This window comes from Panthera leo, chromosome A3 (genome assembly GCF_018350215.1).
Source record: "Panthera leo isolate Ple1 chromosome A3, P.leo_Ple1_pat1.1, whole genome shotgun sequence".
NCBI lineage: Eukaryota > Metazoa > Chordata > Mammalia > Carnivora > Felidae > Panthera > Panthera leo.
The window spans coordinates 29806036-29828980 of record NC_056681.1 but is presented as its reverse complement, the minus strand read 5'-3'; the positions used below and the strand labels follow the sequence as shown (position 1 = coordinate 29828980).

The following is a 22945-nucleotide window of genomic DNA, read 5'->3' as shown; positions in this document are numbered from 1 at the left end:
AAATTAAAATTTTTGTATACGTTTGAAATTTTCACAGTAATATTAAGTGAATGAAAATGGTTGAATAACAAAAATGCAAGTGATCTTGTAGTAGAAATGGTGTGTGTGCTATGATCATAACTATGTCAAAACAGGAATGAGTATGGAAGAGGTATTATAATTACATTGGTATGGTGGGATAAGGTAGCTTCCCTGATTTCCAAATTCTCTATAGCATAGATTTTCCTTTTGTATTTTTATGGAAGTTTGGGAGGTATTGTGACCCACTTCACAATCCCTCATTACATGTGCCACTCTTCTTATTGTATGACTGTGAATGCCTGTGTTAGCACTTATCTTGGAATTAGGTGCATGTAAGTGACTCCTTGGCTGGGCACTCTTTGAGAATCTAACGGTTAGTGCCCGATGTATGGTTAGTGCTTGGTAAATGTCTGTGGTCTGAACTGGTGAAGGTGTGTGGCACAGTTTCCTGAAGAGGTTAAGGATAAAAGGGATGTGGAATGGGCCCTCCGATAAAGAAGCTCCAGGTGTCAGCTGGAAAGCAGAATTGAGAAAATAGAGAAAGTTAAGAAGTAAGGCAGTTCCAGGGTTGAGGCCATTCACCTCAAGAAGTGGCAATGACAGAAAGGGGAACAGGTGTTGGGGGGTCAGGGGCATCTACATAAGACCCCTATTAGAAGGGATGATCAGGGAGGGAGCAAGGGCCCACATTTGTGTGAGCCCTCAGCCCCAGTAAGGACTCTGAAGCCTGAACCGTTCTTGGTTTTATTCCCCAGGCCTGGTGAGTAATGTGGTATTCACCAGTCACACCACGGAGCAGAGGCACCCTCTCCTTGTCCAGCTGCAGACCCTCATCAGGGCTGCCAATCCTACTGCAGCCTTCATTCTTGCAGAAAATGGGATTGTCACCAGGTAAACTTACCAAGTTCACTTCACCCTATAGGAGCAGCCACTTTCTCAGACACCACACTCTGGCTATGGCCCACAGGGTCTTTGTACTGTATCTAAGACCTGGGCATTTATAGAAGTGCTTTTGGTGTTGTGCAAAAATCAGCAAGACGACCCCATGTGTCAGTATCCTGTACTGTTTTGAGAGATTTTGTCTTGATGGATTCACATTTTCATCCATTAAAGAATGAAGTCAAGACTCTCAATATTACTTGTATTAAGATGTGGAAGAAATGGGATAGAGAACATAGAGAAATGAGCTTTTTACTTCATGGACTTGGGTCCAAATTACAAACTAAAAATAGAGAATTGATGACTCTGTGTGTGTGTCTGTGTGTGTGTGTGAAGAGGAAACATCTGGTCATAAAGCACATTTATTTGCTCAATAAAGATATACTAAAAGGTACATACTTTTTATATAATTTTGACTTTGAGCAATGTAAATATTTTACATATTCAGAAATTAAGTTGACAAAGAGGGATAAAACTAAATGAAAAAGTGAATCCATTTGTATATCAAAGTAATAATGACCACACACAAAACAATTAATTCAAATAACTTTTAAACATAAACATTGGAGGGGTGCCTGGGTGACTCAGCTAGTGAAGCATCCCGACTTCAACTCAGGTCATGATCTCACGGTTTGTGGGTTCTAGCACCACATCAGGCTCTGTGCTGACATCTCAGAGCCTGGAGCCTGCTTCAGATTCTGTGTCTCCCTATCTCTCTGCCCTTCCCCTGCTCGCACTCGGTCTCTCTCCAAAACAAATAAACATTTAAAAAAAAATTTTTAAATAAACATAAACATTGGAACCCTGATTTCAAACATCACTTGTTAGATAAGGAAGATAATAAATATGAAGTGGGAAAAGGGAAGAGAAACCCTGTGAATGGAGTCAATATAAGTTCAGTATTTCAATTAAAAAATGTATATTTTCTAGCTCTTCCCATTGAAAGGGACCAGAAATACTAATACCACAGTAGAATAAATGCCCCTACCTTTAGGTCCTGGTTTCTACATATACCAGTTCCCAATTAAAGTTATCAGCACTCCTTAGGGAATTGGCTGATTATAGGTCTAGGGCAAGGAAAGTACAAGGTGAACCTGGTACATTTTGTGCTAAAAAAAAAAAGCAAGGAGACACTCAGAGATTAGTAGAGATGTGCCAAAAGGATGCAGGAGCTAGCTCAAGAAGCTCTCACTGGCCACACTGGGACAAGGGGAGCATAAGAGAAAACAAATGTAATAACAGAGTATAGCACATGGAGTAAAATGAGTCCATGGTGATACTAAAAAAATGGGAGGGGCAGGATAGTAAATCTCCTTTAACACTAATAAGGATTTTTAGAACTAGCGAGTCACCATTTTATAACAGTTACTATAGCACTTGATTTAGGCAAGAATCATCATTGAATACTAAGAACGGGTGGGTGACAGATTGTTGATGAAAAGGATATTAACTGTTGTCAAAGTATCACTCCATGGACTACTTAGCGCGTACAGCGAGGGGAAAGTGCTTTCACAGTGAGAGATGTAGTAGACCTGACGTTAACTAAATGATTAAACTTAGCAAGGCCGTTATTTGCACAGATTGACATCACATGCTTCCTCCATGTGATGCTCTGGGAAGGACACAACATCACCTAGGTATTAATACGACCAAAAATATTTAACGGATTCTAATCATAAGGAAACAACCAGGTAAATCCAGATTGTGGGACACAAGACAGCTGGCAGGCACTCTTCAAAAATGTCTACTCTGTGAGAAACAACAACAGCAAAGTTAGAAGAATTATTCCAGGTTAAAGGAAAATAAAATGTTTTTTAATGTTTATTTTTGAGAGAGAGACAGAGTGCAAGCAGGGAGGGACAGAGAGAGAGGGAGACACAGAATCCGTAGGAGGCTCCAGGCTCTGAGCTGTCACCACAGAGTCTGATGCAGCGCTCGAACGCACTGACTGCGAGATTAAGACGAAGTCAGACGCCTAACCGACTGAGCCACCCAGGGGCCCCAAGATTAAAGGAAAATAAAGATTGTAAATTCAGTGAGCAATCTTTGATTGGTGTAGATCCCGGGTCCCAGACCTCTCCTGCAAAAAAGGGAAAATTTGAAAATGGATTAGATCAGTACTTCTCCAACTTTAATCTGCATATAGATCTCTAAGGGATCTTCTTAAAATGAGAGTTCTGGTTCAGCGGGTCTGGAGTGGGACCTGGGATTTTGTTTCTCATGAGCTTGCAGGTGATGCTAGTACTGCTGGTCCACAGTATTGTATTCCTTGGATGTGATAATAGTATTGTGCTTCTGAAAGAGAATGTGCTTGTTCTTGGGAGAGGTATACTGAAGGACTTAGGCATGAAGTAACAGAAATAAATGTATGCATACGTGCTTGTGTGTCTGTGGAGACAAAGGGGAGGAAGCAAAATGGGCAGATTAAGATTGATCGTCCTAATTAACGTGGGTTTTTCTGTATGTTTTCAAAGGAATGAAGACATTGAGCTGATTCTCTCAGAAAATAGTTTTTCAAGTCCTCAGATGCTGCGATCTCGATATTTAATGTACCCTGGCTGGCAAGTATCATCATTGAAAAGTAGCTAAGGTTTCTTTGTAAACACAATGATACATTTACAGAAAAAAAAAGAAAGTGAAATTTCAAGTGTTCTGCCAGGGTGACAGTGGCCGCTGGGATGGCCTGCCATGTCCCAACAGCTGCTGGTCGTGCCAGGAGCCCAGTGCCCTACACATGTTGGGCTCCAACTTGGGGGCCTTGCTGGATGTTGAGACTTAGGGAGTGGCTCTGTGAGCACCAAGCACACGGTGTCCTTTGTCTCCTCTAGCCTCTAGTGAGGGTGAGGTGGCTGGCACAGAACCAAGGAGTGACAACCTTACCACGAGAGAGTCATTCCTAAGAATACAGTCCTCTAAGGGATCCCACCTGACAGGTAGGTTCCCTGCTGTTGTGGCCCAAGGGATGTTTATTCTCTCTTGGCAGCCTCTCAGCCTATGAACCTCTCCTCTGAGGGGAAAAGGAAAGAGAGTGCCAAGGGCGCTGTAGTGACACTAGGGCCAACATCACTTGAGCACTCACTGTGTACTACACATTGTTCTAAGCTCTCCAGGACAGTAGCCACCAGCCACATTTGTCTATTTAGTAAAATGTAAATTAATAAAAATTAAATAAAAGGTAAAATTCAGTCTCTCAGACATACAAGCCACATTTCAAGTGCTCAGTAGCTACCTGTGGCCAGCAGCTACCACGTTGGGCTGTGCAGATCCAGAATATTTGCATTGTCACAGAAAGTTCTGTTGGACAGTGCTACCCTAAGAGCTCTACCTGTTATCGCATGAATCCTCAAGCCAAGCCTGTGAGGTAGGCTGTATTATTTTCCACATTTTAAGGATAAGGTAAGTGAGGCAGCAAGGAGTTAAAGGTGTGTTCACATTCATACAGCCAGTAAGCGAAAGGGCTGTGGCTTTCACACCCAGGTTGTGCGGCTCCAGAGCCGGTACATGCAACCATCATGCTGTGCTTGTCCCTGTATAGAACGGTTAACTGGGTTCTGCCCTGGTGATGGTTCAGGGGAAGACAATTACTAAAGCTTGGCCACAAGTATTCTCTCGTGTTAATTTGGATTATCTTTGTTATCCTTACTCACTTCCCCCAGACACCTCTCTGCATTCTCCACACCACCCCTTGCGTCACCAGTATCTTTTTAGACCAGGAGAAAAATGATTGTGCTGTGCTGTTAAAACAACAAGTCCAGGAGCACCTGGGTGGCTCAGTCAGTTGAGGATCTGACTCTTGGTTTCTGCTCAAATCATTATCTCAGTTCGTGGGTTCGAGCCCCGTGTTGGACTCTGTGCTGACAGCCAGCACGGGGCCGGCTTGGGATTCTCTCCCTCTCTCTCTGCCCCTCCCCTGCTTGCACGCTCTCACTCTTGCTCTCCCTCTCCCTCTCCCTCTCTCTCCCTTTCTCTGTCTCTCTCTCTCTCTCAAAATAAATAAACTTTAAAAAATCCAATGTGTGAAATTGAAGGCTTTTAGGCATATTCTTAGAAGGAATCTCTGATTTGAGCTACATACTTGCGTAAACAGTGGGTAAGTGGATCATTCCTTATGCCTGAACAAGACAATTCCATCTTAGCTAAAAAGAAACAGATGGAGCATCTGAGCATCTGAGGTGAAACCCTCCTCTCCAGTGACTACAGCTACTGACCCTTTTCCTGCCACATCTCTGGGCCTGGTGCTGAAATTCCTGCTTTTTCCACTTAGTGCCTAGGGAAGCACCCATTCTCTAATCCATGGTGACTCATTCTGGGAATTGTTCACATGAACCTAGCTCCAGGTACAGACTTTCCTGCAGACAGTGATCCAGGAAAAAGCCAGGTGTAAAGGATTCATTAGAATGCTCTGTGGGGGCGCCTGGGTAGCTCAGTCAGTTAAGCATCCGACTTCAGCTCAGGTCATGATCTCATGGTTTGGGAGTTTGAGCCCCACATAGGGCTCTGTGCTAACAGCATGGAGCCTGCTTCAGATTCTGTGTCTCCCTCTCTACGCCTCTCTCTCTCTCTCAAAAATAAACAATCATATTTAAAAAGTTAAAAAAAAAAAAAGTCTCTCTGTGAACCTTTAGCCTGAAGCCTTCCCTTGATCAGCCCTTGTAGAGAATCAGTGATGGAGGGGGCCTCAGAAATCACCCTTCAGCACCTTCCCCTTCTGAGTCCCTTCCTAGGAATCGGGTAATTTAGTCTTTTAACAAGATGGCAGCCATCAGACTCCTGCACATCTGTATATTTTCCCCCTTCCTCATTGGGTCGGGGTCACCACCTCAGAGGGAGTAGGCTTTAGCTCTAGGATATGCTCAGCTCTGTGCTGTACAGATTCTCAACATCCCCTACCACAACCCTCTCTGTGCTCATTGACCCTGCCCACATCTCTCCTAGGCTTATTTCTAGTCTGGGAGGATACCTGTTCTCTTCCCTTAGCCCCTCCCAATTTCACTATGGATTCAGGCTCTGAATAAAGAAGCCAGAGAGGTCCATGGTCTCCCATGACTTGTTTGGATGGGGAGAGGGCAAAAAGAATATGTCAGTATTACAAAAATGTTATGCCACTGCCTTACTTTAAAGAAAGCACAAAGAGTAAGATAACTTTCAACAATATATATGATGTAAAATTCAAACCTGTAGCGCTATTTTATTTAAAAAATTTTTAATGTTTATTTTTGAGAGAGAGAGAGAGATAGCATGAGTCGGGAAGGGGCAGAGAGGTGGGGGTGGACAGAGGACCCAGAGTGGGCTCTGAGCTGACAGCAGAGAGCCCAGTGCGGGGCTCAAACTCATGAACCATGAGATCATGACCTGAGGCAAAGTCAGATGCTTAACCGACTGAGCCACCCAGGTGCCCCTGTAGTGCTATTTTAGAGCAAAGGAAACTAATAAAATATAATAGATTGGAAGAAGATGTTTGCATCATATGTGGCAAAGAGTTAATATAATATTTGAGAAGTTTATTTTGATATTGAAAAGTAACCTAGTCCATGTAGATGTGGACAGTTCACTTTACAGCAAGTATTAGTGACAGCCGTGGTAACAGAATTCCGTTTTAGTAATATTCAGAAATGTAAAATGATGCCTCACTGTTGTTTTGATTGACATCTATTACATTTAACCAAAAATATCTGTAAGAATCATTGCTGGGGGCCCTGTGAAACTGAAACACTCATGTGCTACTGGGAGTGGTATAAATTATAACCCAGGAGATGGTTACACCCTTTACTGCATTGATTCCATCATGGGGATCCATCTCAAGGAATTCCTTCAGCAGAAGGAATGACAATTCCATAACTTTGGAAGCTGGGTAATGGGGGTTTATTGCAATGTCTTTGCATGTGTTTTAAATTTTCCATAACAAAAACTTAAAACTTTTTAAGTGCTCTGAATGTGGCATGTTCTTTTAGTTTTTTTTTTTTTTTTTTTTTTTAAGATTTTTTTCAATTTTTAAGCAATCTCTACACCCAGTGTGGGGCTTGAACTCACAACCCTGAGATCAAGAGTCACATGCTCCACTGACTGAGTCAGCCAGGCACGCTTGAATATGGCATGTTTTTAATGAGTTTGTGGTTGGCATTATGTCTGCTGAATTCAAAACTGAGAAAATAGAGCAGAGATGCCCCAGCCCTTTAGTTCCTTCTGGGGAGTATACACATCCAAATGTACAGTCTGTTAAGTTGCCCTCAACAAGGGTGGGGTACAGTTAAGGCCCTGAGGAAGAGCTCCAGGAGTGCCAGGGAGGACCCCCAATCTCAGGTGGCATACTGGTAGGCTTCAAAGGTAGATGGGGTCTTGGGCTTCAGGGAACTGCTTGTCTGTAGAGGTGAGACCTCCCTGCTCTAATGGGGTAACATGCTTCCCAATCCCAAGATGAAAAAGACATACACATATTTAAAACAAGTGTTTTATACATAAAATGGCACATAAGTAAGAAGGAACTCAAAGTAGTTCATCCCAGAGTAGCATATAATAACACTCAAAGCCCCAATTACTCGTACTTAAAATTTTTTAAACCTTTTAAGGTATGAAGGTAAATTTGATGCTGGATCAGTCTTTCCACTAATGGTTCAGATCTGCGTATGGTTTGGTCGTCCTTTGGAGAAGACTCGTTTTGTGGCCAAGTGTAAAGGTAAGCCTTGGTTAGGACATGTCCCAGACCCTAATAAAAGAATACCCAGAGTTGTCCCTGCTTCCTGGCACCATTTTAGTATTATGTGTGTTGTCATGTCTCCTCACTATTGGGGTCTGAAAACAGAGGGATTTGAGGACCCAGGAGTACCCCCACCCTGGGAAGAGTGGCAGAGCCACTGGGGAGGGTGTGGTGGAGGGAGGACTTATGAGCCCTGGTCCCTCAAGTGGGGATCCTTCCCAGACCCTAACTCTCTCCCAGCTGTGTGCCCTGAACTTGGCCTCTGCCCCAGGGTGGGTGACAGCCCTGTCCTGTTCTTCCACCAGCAATTCAGTCTTCCATCAAGCCAAGTCCTTTCTCTGGAAACATCTACCACATCCTGGGCAAAGTGAAGTTTTCAGGTAACTGGGGAGTTGGATTTGGGAGTCCTGCACTATGGAATGCTTACATCCCATGATGTGGGTTCATAGTTTCTACTGATGCTCTGCAGAGCACAGATGCCTCTCAGACTCTGGAAAACCCTCCCATGTGGGCCTGACACCAGTAGCTCTTCTAGTTCCCCCACCTTGCTGCAGGTGCTGCTCCACAGTGGAAGATGTGTTCTCTCTTCCCCCAGATGTCCTGCCCAGAGCCTCTCCTCACAGCTCTTTGACTTCCTTGTTCCAGAGACTCACACACCCCTTTCAAGCCATCCGTGGCCTCCTAGACCTGTCACCAGGAGTTGCCCCAGTGCCGAGCTCTCCAGCTCCACATCCGTTTCTGCCAAAGTCTTCAAGCCTTTAGCCTTCCTTCTCCCTTCTGTCCACTAGTACTGTTTATCAGCCATAGACCTCTGGAGCCCTCATGACCTGAAGTCTGTCCATCCTGGCTGGAGGTGGTTAGTTAGTCAACTCAACATTGAGAAAGGGGAGAATATTCCAGGGAAAAGGCATAGCATGTGCTTTGGAACCAAGCAAAAAAGGCACATTTCAGGAACCAAAAAAGGTTCACTGTGGCAGGGACCTAGTGGGACTGTCTGTTAGGGTGTTTGTAGCTGTCACAACAGCAAACACCAACTCAACTAGCAGGTGTTAGCTACATAATGAGAAGTCGAGAGGTCAAGCAGCATAGCAAGGCCACAGAGGACACAGGTAACATGGGTCCTTCCAGTCTTAGTGTGTCAGGTCCCCACCCCTCGTTGTTGCAGGTCTAGGTGTCACACCCAGACACAACATCCAGCTGATAAGAGAGGCTCTTCCTGTGGGTGGCTTTATCAATACACACAGCTTCTACTGAGGCATCTCCTGCCAGTTCCTCAGCAGACTTCTCCTCTCATTGGCCAGGATTGAGTTGCTGTGCCTTCCAGGACCCATCACCCATGGGGAATTGGTATTGGCGAAAGGGGGAGGCTGGACAGGCAACAATCAGTGTCTCCCGTAAGGAGCCACTGAGAGTTGTAAGCATGGGACCATCTGGGTTTGGATGGAGAATTAGATGACATCACCTATATAAAAGAATCTCTCAAGGTCCTGAACCCATACTTTTGGCCTAATTTATGTTATTGAATCTGAAACTTTGGCCCCTTACTCAAGCCCACTTCCCTCAGGCTCCAACAGACCTGCTTCAGAGGTCATAATGCCTCCACCTTTCCTCTCACCTTGTTTTCTTCTTTATTTAGACCTTCTCTTGACCTTTTTGTTATTCAAGGTTAACCTCTCTGTGTTCTGGATCCCTTTTTTCATCCTGCTTTTTAGGGGGACCTTGCCATTTTCTTGGGTCACCACTACTAGCCCCCAGCTTCTTGGTCTGAAAACCCAATCTTTCCTGTTCCTATCATGTGACCTTCCTGCCGCACTTGTGTGTTGGTTGACACACCCTCTTCCCTTGGCTTCTCAGGGCTCTGCTGAGACCAAAAGGGCTCTCTTGTATTCCCTTTCTGGGTTAGTGGTTTCTACCTGATTACCAAATCAGCCAAGCCAGAAACTGACATTGCTCCTCCCTCTCTTATTTCATGCTTTCTAGCTTGCCACCAATCAGTTCTCCCTCCTGCGTGTCACAGGAATCTGTCCCCAACCATCTGCATGTTACAATCTTAGTGTAGCTTTATCTTTTGGGGGCTCAGGGCCTACGTGTGTTCTCCCTGCAGACTCTGAGAGGACCATGGAGGTCTGCCACAACACTCTGGCCAATTCCTTGAGCATCGTCCCAGTTTTAGAAGGACCCTCGCCACCACCCGATTCCCGAAGCACACCTCAGGACAGCAACGGACAGCAGGAGAGCTACCTCGTGTTCATTGGCTGCTCCCTGAAGGAAGAAAGCATCAAGGACTGGCTGCGGCAGTCAGCTAAGCAGGTGGTTTCCAAAGCCCAGACACACCGGGCACAGATGTGAGCAGCACACCTCGGAGCTGCTCCTGGCTGTGGGGTAGAAGCCCCTTCATGACCTCCCTCCCGGTCCGCCCTTCACAGGCTCAGCCAGCACTTTCAGGGATGCTTTGTGACTGGGAGGAAGCCACCCAGGGCAGCCTCAAGGCAGACCTGGTCTTACAGCCATTTCTAATTCTACTGCCAAGGCAAACCTCAGTTATTAGGTGGCTTAACTAGGTCTTGGGTGAAACCTGGCCATTCCATGTGGATCCTGGATCAGCCTGGCAGTCTAAACTCAAACTCAAAATGTCTTTTCTTAGCTGAACCTAATTCAAAGGCTGTCCTGTGTTCTAAGCCCAGAATCCTTTTAAATTTGGTTCTCTCTCTAGAAAAGAGAAACGACAAAGATATGCTTGTAGCTATTTGCAAACCAAGACTTCAAGCACTGATAGCAGTGAGCCCAGGGCCCTGGAAACAGGTGCAAGGGAAGAGGATGCTTGCCTGTAGAGGCACACAAGCATCTTTAGCCCAGTACTGCAAAGAAAAATAAAACCCAGATGAAACCCAGTTAAAATCCTCTAATATGATGCAAGCTTTGGGTACTAGGCCTCTTAGCACAGCCTCAGGGTTTTAGCCTGAGTTAGAACCCTGGAAATAGAGTTGGCTGGGTTCTGGCTCCTTTGCAGATGCTTAGTTGGAACCTGTCTTTTATACTGAGGAATGGCTGCCTGTGGGCTGTGTCTTTCTCATATAAACTGGTGCTTGACTAGGGGACTTCATGTTGTCCCTTTGTCTGCATATCTGTCACTGGTTGGGCTTAGAGTTGAGGATCTGCACAGACAGGAACGTGCCTATTTGCAAAAAGCACCAGTGTTTCCTCTGCTGCTTGCTTCCCCTGGCATACAGGGTTCTATGTTGGGAGGGTGGTCTCCTTGAGCACACAGGCAGGATATTGTGTCCAGGCCATGACCGTGCTTGTGCTTTCCCTGCTGCTGGGATCTTAGTCCCGTAACTAGCTCCCAGAGCCCTCACCCGCCATGTACTCTATCAGCTCTTTGGAGACCTGACCCCTCCCTTCCTTCCTTCATCTCTGCACAGAAGCCACAGAGGAAAGCCCTGAAGACCAGGGGGATGCTGACCCAGCAGGAGATCAGGAACATCCATGTGAGTCCCCTAAGAGCCCAAGGGTATCCTTCTGGGCTGGCACAGCTCCATCCTTTCGGACTCCCTGAGTGAGGAGCCTATTTGTAGGGCATGCTGGATGTTGTGCTTCTCTCAGACCACAGAGGGAAGCTGGGCACAGAGAAACCTCAGCCCATCCAGCCTTGTAGCCTGAAAGAGGAAGAGGGTACCAGGTGACCTCTGATGTGACCTGGGCATGAGACTGAGAAGCAGTGCCTGTAGGAGAAAGGGATGACAGGGAGCCCTGTTTTGTCACACTGTTGAATCTGTCACAGAAGTCCTTTTCTCCTCCCATCCCTCCATGCTAGATAAACCACAGTTAAAGTAACAAGGGCCCAGAAAAAACTGTCTAGATCCAGAAGCTACTGATAGGCAGATGGCGGAATCCTGGGACCAGCACGAGAGGCTCTTTGATGAACCCCCCCAACCTGTAAGCTGACCCCCAGCCTGTGCCCCAGTTCCCACCTCCACTGAGGAGGGGCTTGGGGACAAAGGCTAAAAGGGACACAGAATCCAGGCCCCATAACAGGCTGTGTCGCTGTTCCCTGTAATGAGTGGGTGGGAGAGAATCTGGGACCTCAGGAGCCCTTGCTTTGGACTTGAAGAGGCCCGTTCATTTCCAGCCCCTGTTCTTGGCAACCCTCGGTGCTTCTGAAGAAGACACCCAGAAGGCAGTCCTTATAGTATTTGTTCCCCCAAAAGCAGACCTTGAACATGGATTTGAGTGCAGGTAGCTTATTCTGGAAGTGCTTCTTAGGAGTCACTAGCAGTAGGAAAGTAAGGGGGAGAAAGAAGGGGAAACAGCTAGGGGTGCCTGGGTGGCTTAGTTGGTTAAGCATCTGACTCTTGGTTTCGGCTCAGGTCATGAACTCATGGTTCATGAGTTCGAGCCCTGCATCAGGCTCCATCCACACTGACCATCTGGGGCCTGCTTGGGATTTTCTCTCTGCCCATCCCCTACTCACATTCTCTTTCAAAATAAGTAAATAAAACTAAAAAAAAAAAAAAGGGGGGGGGAGACAGCTAAAAAGACTGTGTTATCAAACCAGTGCCACTGAGGACAAATGGAGTTTAATCCCATGAGGGGCTCCTAGAGTCCCTCCTTGAGAGCTGGGGAACCTTCATCAGTCACTATTTGAGGACTACTGAGGGGAAGTGTTAATTCCCTGACATGTCTAGCCTTCCATGGGGCAGAGTAGGCTCTCTTGCTAGGGAAATAGGCATGTTTATTTGTTTCTAATGAATAAGAAATGATACAAAGTGGTCAAATAATTTTAACAGGACTCTTATTTCCTACAGGTGAAACGCCACCTGGACCCCCTGCCTGCAGGCTACTTTTACAATGGCACCCAGTTTGTCAACTTCTTTGGTGACAAGACTGATTTTCACCCACGTATCCTTAGAATCAGGGGCAGTAACTTTGGGGGCATGTGAAAGCCTGATTGTAAAGAGGGTGTCTGTTAGAGCCAACACAGCCAAGCCCCCAGAGCAAGCTGGGTTCTGGGAACACACAGCAAGCCACAGAGGCAGACTTTTCATTGTGGCCTTTTAACATCATTAAAATTAATTTCGCCTTCATTCAGTGATTGCTGATGCAACTGTGGGTTGTAGTTTAAATGTAACTGTGGTGACATCCTGACTTCTGTGGTCATCAGGGGTCCTAATTTACAAGTTGGAGACTAGACGTGATTACAGTAGTTAATCTGTGAGAAGGCAGGCAGGAGTCCTCATGAAAGCCGAAGGGCTCAGCTCTAGGACTGTGCCAACCCCAGTCCCTTCTCTGTAGCTGTGGTGCTGCCAATATAAAAGAGTCACGTACCCTTTGTGTGAGCTGGACGCTCATTACGTCAGTGTCCCCCACCTCACCTGCCCACAGATCCCTCTGAGCTGGGACAGGCTCCCTTATCCTCCAGTATCAGGGCTCTCTTCCTTAATGAAATGCCAGTCATGGACCAGTTCATGAATGACTACGTGGAAGAAGCCAACCGGGAAATCGAGAAGTATAACCGGGAGCTGGAGCAGCAGGAGTATCACGACCTCTTTGAGCAGAGGCCCTAGGGGAAGGCTGTGCCGTGCATCCTGCAGAACGTCCACCCTGGAGGTGGATGTTTAGAAATGGGGTTACTTAACCTCAGCTCTCCCAGAGGCCCCTCCTAAAGGGGCTGTCTTTGTTCTCCTTGGCCTTTGTGTGCTGGCTTGAGTGCATGTTGTCTTTATTCTCTATACAGCGCTGAAGAGCATCACCTGCACCACTGATGGGGGGGAGGGGGGTACTCATGGAGCAAGAGCCGATAGGGACTGCCCTGCCCTGTGTGTGGGGCTGGCAGTGCAAAACCTCTGGGTCTTTGGTAACAGTATCTCCTATGGGCTGCTGAGACACTGTGACAGTGGGGAGAAGCATTTGGGTTACACAAAGGAGCTGTTGGGATGCAGAAGGAACCCTGGCTGCCCAAACTGTGGCCGTGCCTGGGGGCCAAGCCACCACAGGCCTCACACACTGCCCCAGGAGAGCCTGTCCCCAGTGGAGTGCCTGCCTTTCTGTTTAGGCCACTTGCATTGAAGGAGCTGGCCCTGTTGGCCCTGGGCCCAGTCCTGGGGGGAGCAGCCCAAGCTCTGCTCAAGCTCAGCCCACTGAGCCAGCGGCTTGGGCTGAGGTCAACAGTCTGTTCTAAGATAAGGGGATGTCCCTTACAGACTAAACTGAGGGGAAAGGCATGTTGCTTTCCAGAAGCATGTGGCTTTTGAATTCACAAGCAGTTTCCCTGGAGGTTGGTGCTCAGCTCCCCTCATGGTATGCCTCTACTTTGCCTCATTCGGGGGCAAGAGCAAACCTGCTGCTTCAGCCTCCCTGCTGATGCTTTGCCTCACTTTTGAGGAGAGCATCCTGCATGCAACTGCTTTGTCTTAGCCCCAGAGCTATGATCATTTATGGGGCATCCCCGAAGGGGGCTCACTCTCCAGACCTAGCCCTCTCCTCGGCCATGCCAGGGAAGGCCTGGTTTTCAGCCACAAACTTCAGGAAACTTATGTCCCCAAGCATTGTTGCTGGCCCTGGACTTGCTTGGTTCCTGAGGACCAGGAGTTTCAAAGAGTTCCAATATCCAATTTAGAATTTCTTCCGGTGGCTTTGTTTTCAGCTGGACCACAAAGCAGAGGGGTATTACAAATGCATCCCATGCCTAACTTCCAGAATTAGTATGTGGGAGGGGGGCGGTCACAGGCACTGATGTTTGGGTGATGTCTTTTAGGACTTCAGCGCCTCAGCTGCCTAGATTGTAAATGCTTTCTGAATTTCACATTTTTTTTTTTTTTTGCATGCCTTAGGAAGAAGCACATAGACGAAACCAGCAAAGTTTCCAGTAATGTATAGGGGTTTTTGATAAAGGCCCCTGGCCCAGAGGAGAGACAGAGAAAGGATGGAGCACATGTGGTCTGTGTGCCTGATCACTCAGAGGCCTCCATGCAAGTAGCAAAGCAAAGGCTTGTCAGTAAAATGTACTTGTATTAGAAAAAAAATAATCTGAAGCCAAATGAACAAAACTCCAAATACCACTGAATAAGAACTCTTGCATGAAGAAAGCCTTCTGAAAAGGCCTGTGTGCTCCAGTCCCAGCTCCCAAAGCTGGTGGTGACAAGGGCCCAGATGTGGAGCCCAAGTCAGGGAGCACCTCACTTCTGGTTGGCCAGAGGCTGGGGTCCACAATGGACCTGCCTCTGCTTCAGAATCAATAACATAGATCTTAAGTGCAATTGATGAAATAAGCAATGAGTTACTGTAGCTTCTTTTAGCTCTACCGAGCTCTTTTTAAAAACTCAAACTTGAGCAGCCTTAGAAAAGGGAGAGGTGGGGTGGGTGGGCGGGGTGGGGGAACCATAGGCCATTTACTCCAGGTGGGTTGCTGTGAATTTATAAATGAAAGCTCTAGATTGAGGAGCTCGAGCCATTTCCTGGCTGCTGCACAAAAGAGTTTTTAAAGAGGGCTCGGAGCCCGCCCATAAAAGCGGGTCTTCCCACTGCGTGGGGCTGTAGTACTACGTGGTGGTCTTGGTTTCTGACCATTGTCCACAGAAATGCTCTCTCACCAACTCGCCCCACTGTCCCAATCCCTCTGCTGTCAGAGGGAAAACTGTGATTACCTCAACTTGAATATGAAACTGTGATTGAAAAAAGTCAAAACGTTAAGAAGTTCCAAAGCCAAAAAGGCAGAACTGGCTGAGGCCTCTGTTGACACTCCTCAGCCTGCTAGGGGGTGTGAAGGGGCACACTGGCGAAAGGGCATTCCTTGCGGCACACTCGCTGTGCCCTGGCAAAGAGGCACACTAGCTGTGTGAGCTCTTCGAGGACTGAGGCAGGGGGATGCCTCCTCCCCCACACCGCCCCTTCCGGAACCTGCCAGGCGACTCTGGGTTCTGACTGTGAAGTTGAATATCCACTTGATTGCTCCAGGCAGAGAGACAGGGTCTTAGGCTTTCTCCGGAGGAAGGGCCATGACACTGTGTTGTAGATTTTGGCCTCGGGAGTGGATGCCAGGAACCCAGCGGGGACATCAGAAGTAGTAGGTTTCTTAGGGGCAGGCAGAAGTCCTCCAGGGGCTTACATGCTTTTTGCCAACTTTCCTATTAGCAGCTTCAGTTTTATACCACCCAGAGTGAGTGTGATAATGTTGAAGTCGCTGAAGTTATAGGTTATTTTACGTTTTGATGTGGGATTTTTCCTTTTTTTGATTGGAAGGAGGCAGAAATTGGAGAAAAGGGATCACCCTAGGAAGGGGCTGCTGGCCAGGAGTCCAGTTGGCCCTGTCCGAGCCCTGGGGGCTCTCTGACCTGAGGCCAAGACACGTGCCCCGCAGGTCACAAGAAAAAGTTCCCTCCTAAATTCTATTAGGATTTTGGAGAATTTTTGCACAGTAATAAGCTCTGGGTTGCTCTTTGGGCTTCTCAAAAGGGAAAAGTTAACTCAAAGATTGTAAACTATTAAGTATTCCAGCGTGTTGCTGGCCTCGTTGGATAGTTGTACCTCAAAAAGTAGGTGAGAAAAGGCTTCCTCATTGTCCCAGGTTGTCGAATACTAATGACAGAAGAGCTCACTTACGTGCCAAAATTCACTTTTATACTAGTTTTTCAGTGCTTTAATATTTGTAACTTAAATTTTAAAACTCATATTTACAGACACTACTGTAACTTCAGTGAAACTGAATTGTGTGATTGAAGCTTTTTGCTTATAGTATTTATTACACTACTTAATTCAGTAAATATATAAAAGTAGCCTTCAATTTATTTTTATATTATTTTACATGTTTTTACCTGCAGTCGTGTATGTGAATTTACCTTGGTAACTGAGACGTCATGCTAAGGACCAATAAACTCACTGAACAAGCAAGACCTGGCGCAGTTGGTTGTCACTGTGGCCTCAGCCCCAAGGTTGAGAAGGCCTGGCCCCTGGGACAAGGCAGGGGATTCTCTTGGGGCCTCTTGGGGAAGTGCTTTGTGGGGGCAGCTGGGGAGGAGCCCTTGGGGTGCACACTCCCATCCCCAGATCCCAGAGGGTCCACAGAGAGTGAGGTTCATGAGGATACCACCCTGCGTGGGGATGGGCACTCTCAGGACTCCCAGGACCCAGAGAGAGGCTCGAGGAAGCCAGTTGTGGACACAGGGGTTCCCCAGGACCCCAGAGAAAAGCCATCCTGTCCCCACCCTCACCCTCATGTGGCCCGGGAGAAGCCACATCCACCAGTAACCTCTCACTCGTCCCGGATGGCGGGGCTCGGGTGTGGGTTCGCGACCTTACACCCCGCCTCAGCCTGGGTGCTTTACAAAGCTTGTTGGCCATCTAACCATGACCAAAACTCCATGAGTGGCCCTCGGTCCTACTTTACAAACGGGAACCACCGGGACACGCCCAAGGAGCAGAGCCCCTGCCCTGGCTCCCAGTCCATCCGAGATGCCTCTCCGGCACTGCCCCACAGAGCAGGCCTGGGAGCCGCACGCTCCAAGGGAGAAGCCACCCAAAGGCTCACATCTCTGGTGGAACGGTCACCAGTGCCCCTTTCCACGTGTGGCAGGGTTTTGGGTTGGGGGCAGGCCTGGCTGGCGTAGGGCTGCTGTCATTTCAGGGCAGGAGCTCGTTGCTGAGGTGCCATGCTTCCATGGAGACTGCCTTCTGTCCCCCTCTCAAGGAAGGAGCCTCCGGGCAAGGGAAGTGCTCTGCTGGGAAGATGGAGAGCTGACCCCCTCAGATGGTGGGGAAGATGGTCTTGGGTTTGGAGGTTCTGTGTGCTCAATTAGGTACAAACCAAAGAAAAACTGCATGTGAGGGGCCCAAAGAATTGGGGATGAGGGGGCAGCAGTATCACCTTCCTCACAACCCCTCCCCCCAGAGTCTCATGCCACCCCCTCCTGCAGGGCCACGTGACGGAGCTCCTGTGCTTTCAATTCCCAGGAAACCATCAGGATTTGGAGATTACCCTCCACAGTTGTCAGGGAGATGGGGGAGACCAGATATATCAAAGGGCTTCTGGGTGGGATGATCTTTGAGAGCCAGAAGGTCTTAGAGGCCAGGAAACCTAGGGCCAGGAAGGGGGCCTGTCCCCACCTGGAGTGCACAGTAGGGCAGTCGGTCTACCGAAAGCTGAGAGCAGGCTTGACAGAGCAGAAGCCTCAGAATTAGAGAATTCTGGCCCATAGGTGGGAAAGGGACTTGGAGTAGAGGGTTTCAGATAGGGCTGCTGAACATCACAGAGCTCTCTCAGAAGCACGGAGAAATAATCAGGTATTCATTTCTATCATACAATCTAGGAAAGTGATGCCCCAGGGAAACCTGACTATATGCCCCGCTTGTAGCCCGTGATGGAAAGGGAATGGCTTGGTTGCTGTAAGAAGAGTCTAGGGTGGTACCAGCTTCAGGTTGGACCTAGGCACTCAGATGTCATCAGAGCCCTCTCTCCGCAATTGGTGGCCTTCCTCTCCCCGGCTGGTAAGCTTCCTTTACGCCACCAGCAGCCCCAGCACCCCAAAGGGAAGACCCAGCCTCCTTCTCCAGAAGCAGCACCAAAGTCTAGGGTCACATTCCCATCCCTGAACCAGTCACAACGATCAGGAATATTCTGACCGGCTTGGCCAAGGGTCACTGTGCACTTCCAAAGGCCCCCCCCCCATATCAGGCCCACTGGGGATCTCAGTCCCCCAGAATAGGACTTGCTCCCTTAGACCACCATGGTCTAGGCCGTTTCTGAGCTTTTCTGTTAAAATCAGATATATAGTTGATTTTTTAAATTTTGCTTTATGATAATCTTTTCTGTTACAAGAGATAGCAAGCACAAAGTTGTTCTGTTGTGGTGATAGTGACTTTTAACCAAGGGAAAAACATGTTTTTAATTGAAAACATCCTATGCAGTAGGACCATTTTGCCCTGCAGACTGAGAGAAAAGGCCACCATTTTTTGGCTCTCTAGTGCCTCAGCATGCCGGTATTCTGGGACTCAGGGACACCAGTATTCTGTGGGAGCCTGTTTTGAGAATCTTTTTCCCCCCTAAATAAGAGAGATGGTGTAGACTGTAGTGTGGGGGTGGACAGCTGCTCCATATTGCTGGAGATGAGAAGAGGACTAACTGGAGAATGATTTTGAAGGAACAATTGACAAGGCAAAATGACTAATTAGACAAGAGCAAAGGGGTGACCTCCAGGTAGAAATGGAAAAAAACCAAAGTGGAAAAAAACCTAATGTGAAACAATTCCAAAAACTTTGTTGTTTCATTATCCAAAAATTTGGAGAAAAATAAATTCATCCACAAATTATTCCTGCTCTTTCCAGGCTTTGGTTAAAAAAAAGAAAGAAAAAAAAATCAGTGTCAATAAATTTTATGTCACACTAATAAATGACTATAAATCTGTTTTTTTAAATGCTAATCAAATAAAATGTGAGTATCCATTTTATCCTACAATTACTCCTGCTTTTACCATACCCTTAAAGAAGTTTAATTTTTTTTCCTTACATGGGCTTCAGATTTTTAAGAAACTTTACATATTTACTCAGAAGTTTCATGCCTGGATGAATGTACAAATAATAGTAAAATAAGGACAACAGGAAGAGGAAAGATGATTTGATAACCAAACCTTCATGGAATTTTCTAGCTAAAAAAAACTCCATTTCAATCTCTAGATTCTGACTGTGAGTTGACGGGAGGGGAGGAGGGCACAAAGAAATGTTCCCCTAAGGGGAGCAGGTCCTTGTTGGCCCTCCACAGGGCTTCTTCCCCTCCTGCCTCCCCTCAGAGGAGCCTAGATCTTTCAGCACGGATAAATAGAACTGGGAGAGGGCTCAATGCTGTGTTCGTTGGGCACCAAAAGCTCTTCCTCACACCCACCTGTGGGGCTTGGACACCAGAAGAGGAGGGTCAGTGGAGGCCATGTTCCCTCCCCCAGGCCACCAGCATCACCAGAGGGATAATGTGGGAACAGCATCTCCCCTCCCAGGACCATGAGGGACTGTACAGCTGTAACCAGAGAAGGGCTGTGAGGGGCTGGGAAGGCTGGTCAAAGCAGCAGGAGCCCCAAAAGGCTTGTAAAACCCCAGGTGTCTCGAGGGAAGCCTGACAACTGCAAGGTGTGCGAAGCCACACTTGCCAGGAGTCCAAGGAAGGGGAAGGCAGAGGGATGGGACAGGGCAGACCAGAAGCTGAAATTAAAGGACTCGGTGCCGACTGAGGAGTTTGGGGCAAGAGGGAGTCTGGGGAAATCAGGGGTATCCGGCTGGGTCCCCATTAGGTGCAGCTGGAAAACCAGAGTGGCAGTGGAGGACGGAGGGCTTCCCCGGCTCGTAAGCCTCTGGAAACTATATGTGGAGACATCAGTCATGTCAGCTTTATTGAACACTACTACACTGGGTGCTGTGCTGGTGAAGGACACACAGACTTGCTCTTAGGGAGCTAAGGCCATGCTGCAGTTAGGGGGCATGGGGGTCTGTGAGGAAAAGACGGGAACTGCTAGAGGCCGTGTGAGCAGGGAAGGGCGCCCTGAGAGCTGAAGGATGGAATGAGCAGTTCAAGGCAGCAGACACACCTTCCTGGCACCCAGACTATCAGGGCCTCGGGTGGAGGCTGGTATTGGAGGAACAGCTGGCAGCCACTGTGGCTGGAGCAGCACTCCCCCGGGAGCAGGAGGCACAGGATGAGGTGGGGAATAGGGGCCAGGTTGTGTAGCACCCTCTACCCCACACCCCTACTTCCCTAGGCCACCGCAGGAGATTGCCGTATTTATTTATTCGTTTGTTTTTCGAAAAACCACGAGAAGCCACTGTTGGTGGAGAATGGATGGGGGTGGGGGCAAGTCAGAAGGCTAGAGGATGGACGAGGCTGGAGGTAAAAGTGGGCAGAACTGTGCTCCGTTCTGAAGGTAAACCCAGCAAAATTTGCACATGGATTGGGTGTGGATGCACTGGGGTGACTCCCAGGTCCAGAGCAGCCAGGTGGATGGTGGACTTGGAAGTTCTGTTTAGCCTGGATTTCCTCAGAATTGCCTATCAGCCATCCAGGTTGGGGGGAAGGGGTAGGTAAGTTGTGACCTGTTGAAGTCAGGAACACAATGACAGGAGTCATGAAATCTGTGGCTGGTAGAGAGCCCCAGGGAGAGATCCCAAGATCCAGGCAGGCCCACACTGAGAACTGGGTCAGAGGAGGAGGAGGAGGAGGAAAAAGGAGGGATGGATGATGCTGGGCACTGCTGGGGGCAGGGGACAGGCAGGGGAGCTGAGGCAGTTTGAGTGCAGGGGTGAGGACAGAAAACAGACGTATCACGGGGTTGAAGAGAAGTAGGGAGAGGGTGTGAAGACAGAGCAGCAGAGATCCCTCTGGAGATTGGATGGTACCTGGAGGAGGGAGTTCAAGGGAGTGGCTTTGTTTCTATTTTGTGTTTTTATTTTTTAAAGATTTTATGTTTAAGTAATCTGTCCACCCAACTTAGGACTCAAACTCAAAACCTCAAGATCAAGAGTTGCGTGCTCCACCGACTGAGACAAACAGGCACCCCTATTTTGTGTTTTTAAATGAGATACTATAGAGTTACTTCTCCAGATTCTAAAATCTTTAGGCCTTATAGGCTTATGGGGGAAACGGAGTTGAAAGCCTTTGGAAAGCCATTAAGTGCCTTGTGGAACCCAGTGTTCACATCCATAGCCCAGTAAAGTCTGAGACCCCAAGGGAGAGAATCAGAGGAAATGTGTATGCCCATGTTTGGATCCCTAACTGCCTGCCTGTGTAAGGACCCGACGGGGCACAGGCTGGGAGACCTGCGGCACCTGTGTTTGCCCTCAGCCTCTGATGCACAGAGGGCAGGTGATGGGGGGGGGGGGGAGGGCTAAAGTAAACAGCTTCTCATGCTGGGGTATGGGGGGGGGGGTCTGGGGGGTCTGGGGCCTCTCTCCAGAGCAACCAGAAGAACAGAACCTGCAGGGGCAGAGGGCAGGAAGCAAGGAAGGGCTCAGTGGCAGTTTCTCTGAGAGTCAGGTCCATCCACCCCTGAGGGAGGCCTTGGCTGTGGGCTCCTGCTTCCTCAGTGAGCCAAGTGGTGAGGTCCCAGATCCAGGAGGAGGTTGCCCCTCCAATCCAGGGTGGCTTCCTGGAAGGTGGGTTGGAAGGTCTGGGTGTTTGGGAGCTGTTGCTGACACAGGGAGACAGATGCAGAAGCCTAAGCATTCCCAGACAGGGGCCAAAATGGGTGGCTTTTCAGGGGTCCAACCCTGGCACCCACCCACCCCATCCAGCCTTATTCTCTGGGCAGTCAGCCTATCTGTCCTTCAGCTCCTCCTCAACCTCCATTCTCCACCTGTAGGACTCTGGAAGTCGGTAAAATAGGCTGAGGGTCTAGCTAAAGAAGATCCATGGGTGGAGTGCAGGGGTTCCCCAGGAATACCCTGTGTTTATCCTCCCAGGCCCTGCTCAGCCCCACAGAAAACATGCAGCCAGCCCCCAGCCAGTCCTGAGTCTGGTAGATTTCAGCGTCTCCTCTGGTAGTAAGGAGCAGGGTGCTCAGAGCCCTCCCGACTCCGGGGCCATTCATGTGCAGAGGAATGCCCCCATGGCTTCCCTCCCAATGCACACTGTCTTGTTGGGAGGGGAAACCGGCCGCCCGGCTTACCCGGTCTGTGACATGGGCTCCCCCAATGCACCAGGAGCCCTTGGGGGCTTCAGAGCAACCCCTCCGCAGAGGTGGGCTCACACTCTGCTTGCCCGGCCCCCTCTCTTCCATGCCTGGGGGACCGTGGCTGAGGACTCATTTCCAGCAGGAGGCTGGGCGGGGGTTGGGGCGGGGCGGGGGGGGGGGTCGTCGCTGCTAGTCCTCGGGTTGGCAGCCGGAGTGTGAAGAGATGGGGTAAACACTGTGGTGGGGAGAGTTCCTGAGTCAAAGTGGGGTGCAAGGGCTGTAGAATCGTTTGCTGAGAAGCCACCGAGGATCAAGCCAGGGATTCATCGTATGGGCTGGGTTTGCCTAACCTGTGGCAGCGCACACGGGCCTGCCTGTGCGCAACACCGCCTCCCTACACAAACGCACCCGCACGCACACACACACACACACACACACACACACACACACTCACACACACTCGACTCTCAGAAGACCAGGCGCTGGCGGATGTACGTCCCCAGGTCGGGCTCCCTCCTGTTCGGGAAGGAAAACCGGACGGCAGGGCCACCTCGAATAATGGAAGAATAGAAGCCACGAGTCAAGACCTTGACCCAAGAGACTGCTGGGGATGCGACGAGGCCAGAAGAGGAACCGCGAGGCGCGCAGA

The 22945-nt window shown here is 48.6% G+C and overlaps 1 protein-coding gene across 3 annotated transcripts in view; it reads left to right on the top strand.

Moving 5' to 3' along the window:
• The window catches only part of DNAAF9 (dynein axonemal assembly factor 9), a 130236-nt gene extending 115238 nt beyond the window's left edge, over positions 1-14998 (top strand). For 2 of the 3 annotated variants that reach the window (XM_042931496.1, XM_042931494.1), the window contains exons 30-37: positions 777-912; positions 3435-3521; positions 7527-7633; positions 7960-8034; positions 9759-9964; positions 11077-11142; positions 12460-12553; positions 13106-14495. In XM_042931496.1, the coding sequence (XP_042787430.1) occupies positions 777-912; positions 3435-3521; positions 7527-7633; positions 7960-8034; positions 9759-9964; positions 11077-11142; positions 12460-12553; positions 13106-13218 (884 nt within the window). In that variant the 3' untranslated portion in view covers positions 13219-14495. Of the gene's footprint in view, positions 1-776; positions 913-3434; positions 3522-7526; positions 7634-7959; positions 8035-9758; positions 9965-11076; positions 11143-12459; positions 12554-13105 lie in introns of all 3 variants that reach the window. The other variant, XM_042931495.1, reaches the window with a different exon arrangement.
• The last annotated feature ends 7947 nt before the right edge of the window (positions 14999-22945 follow it).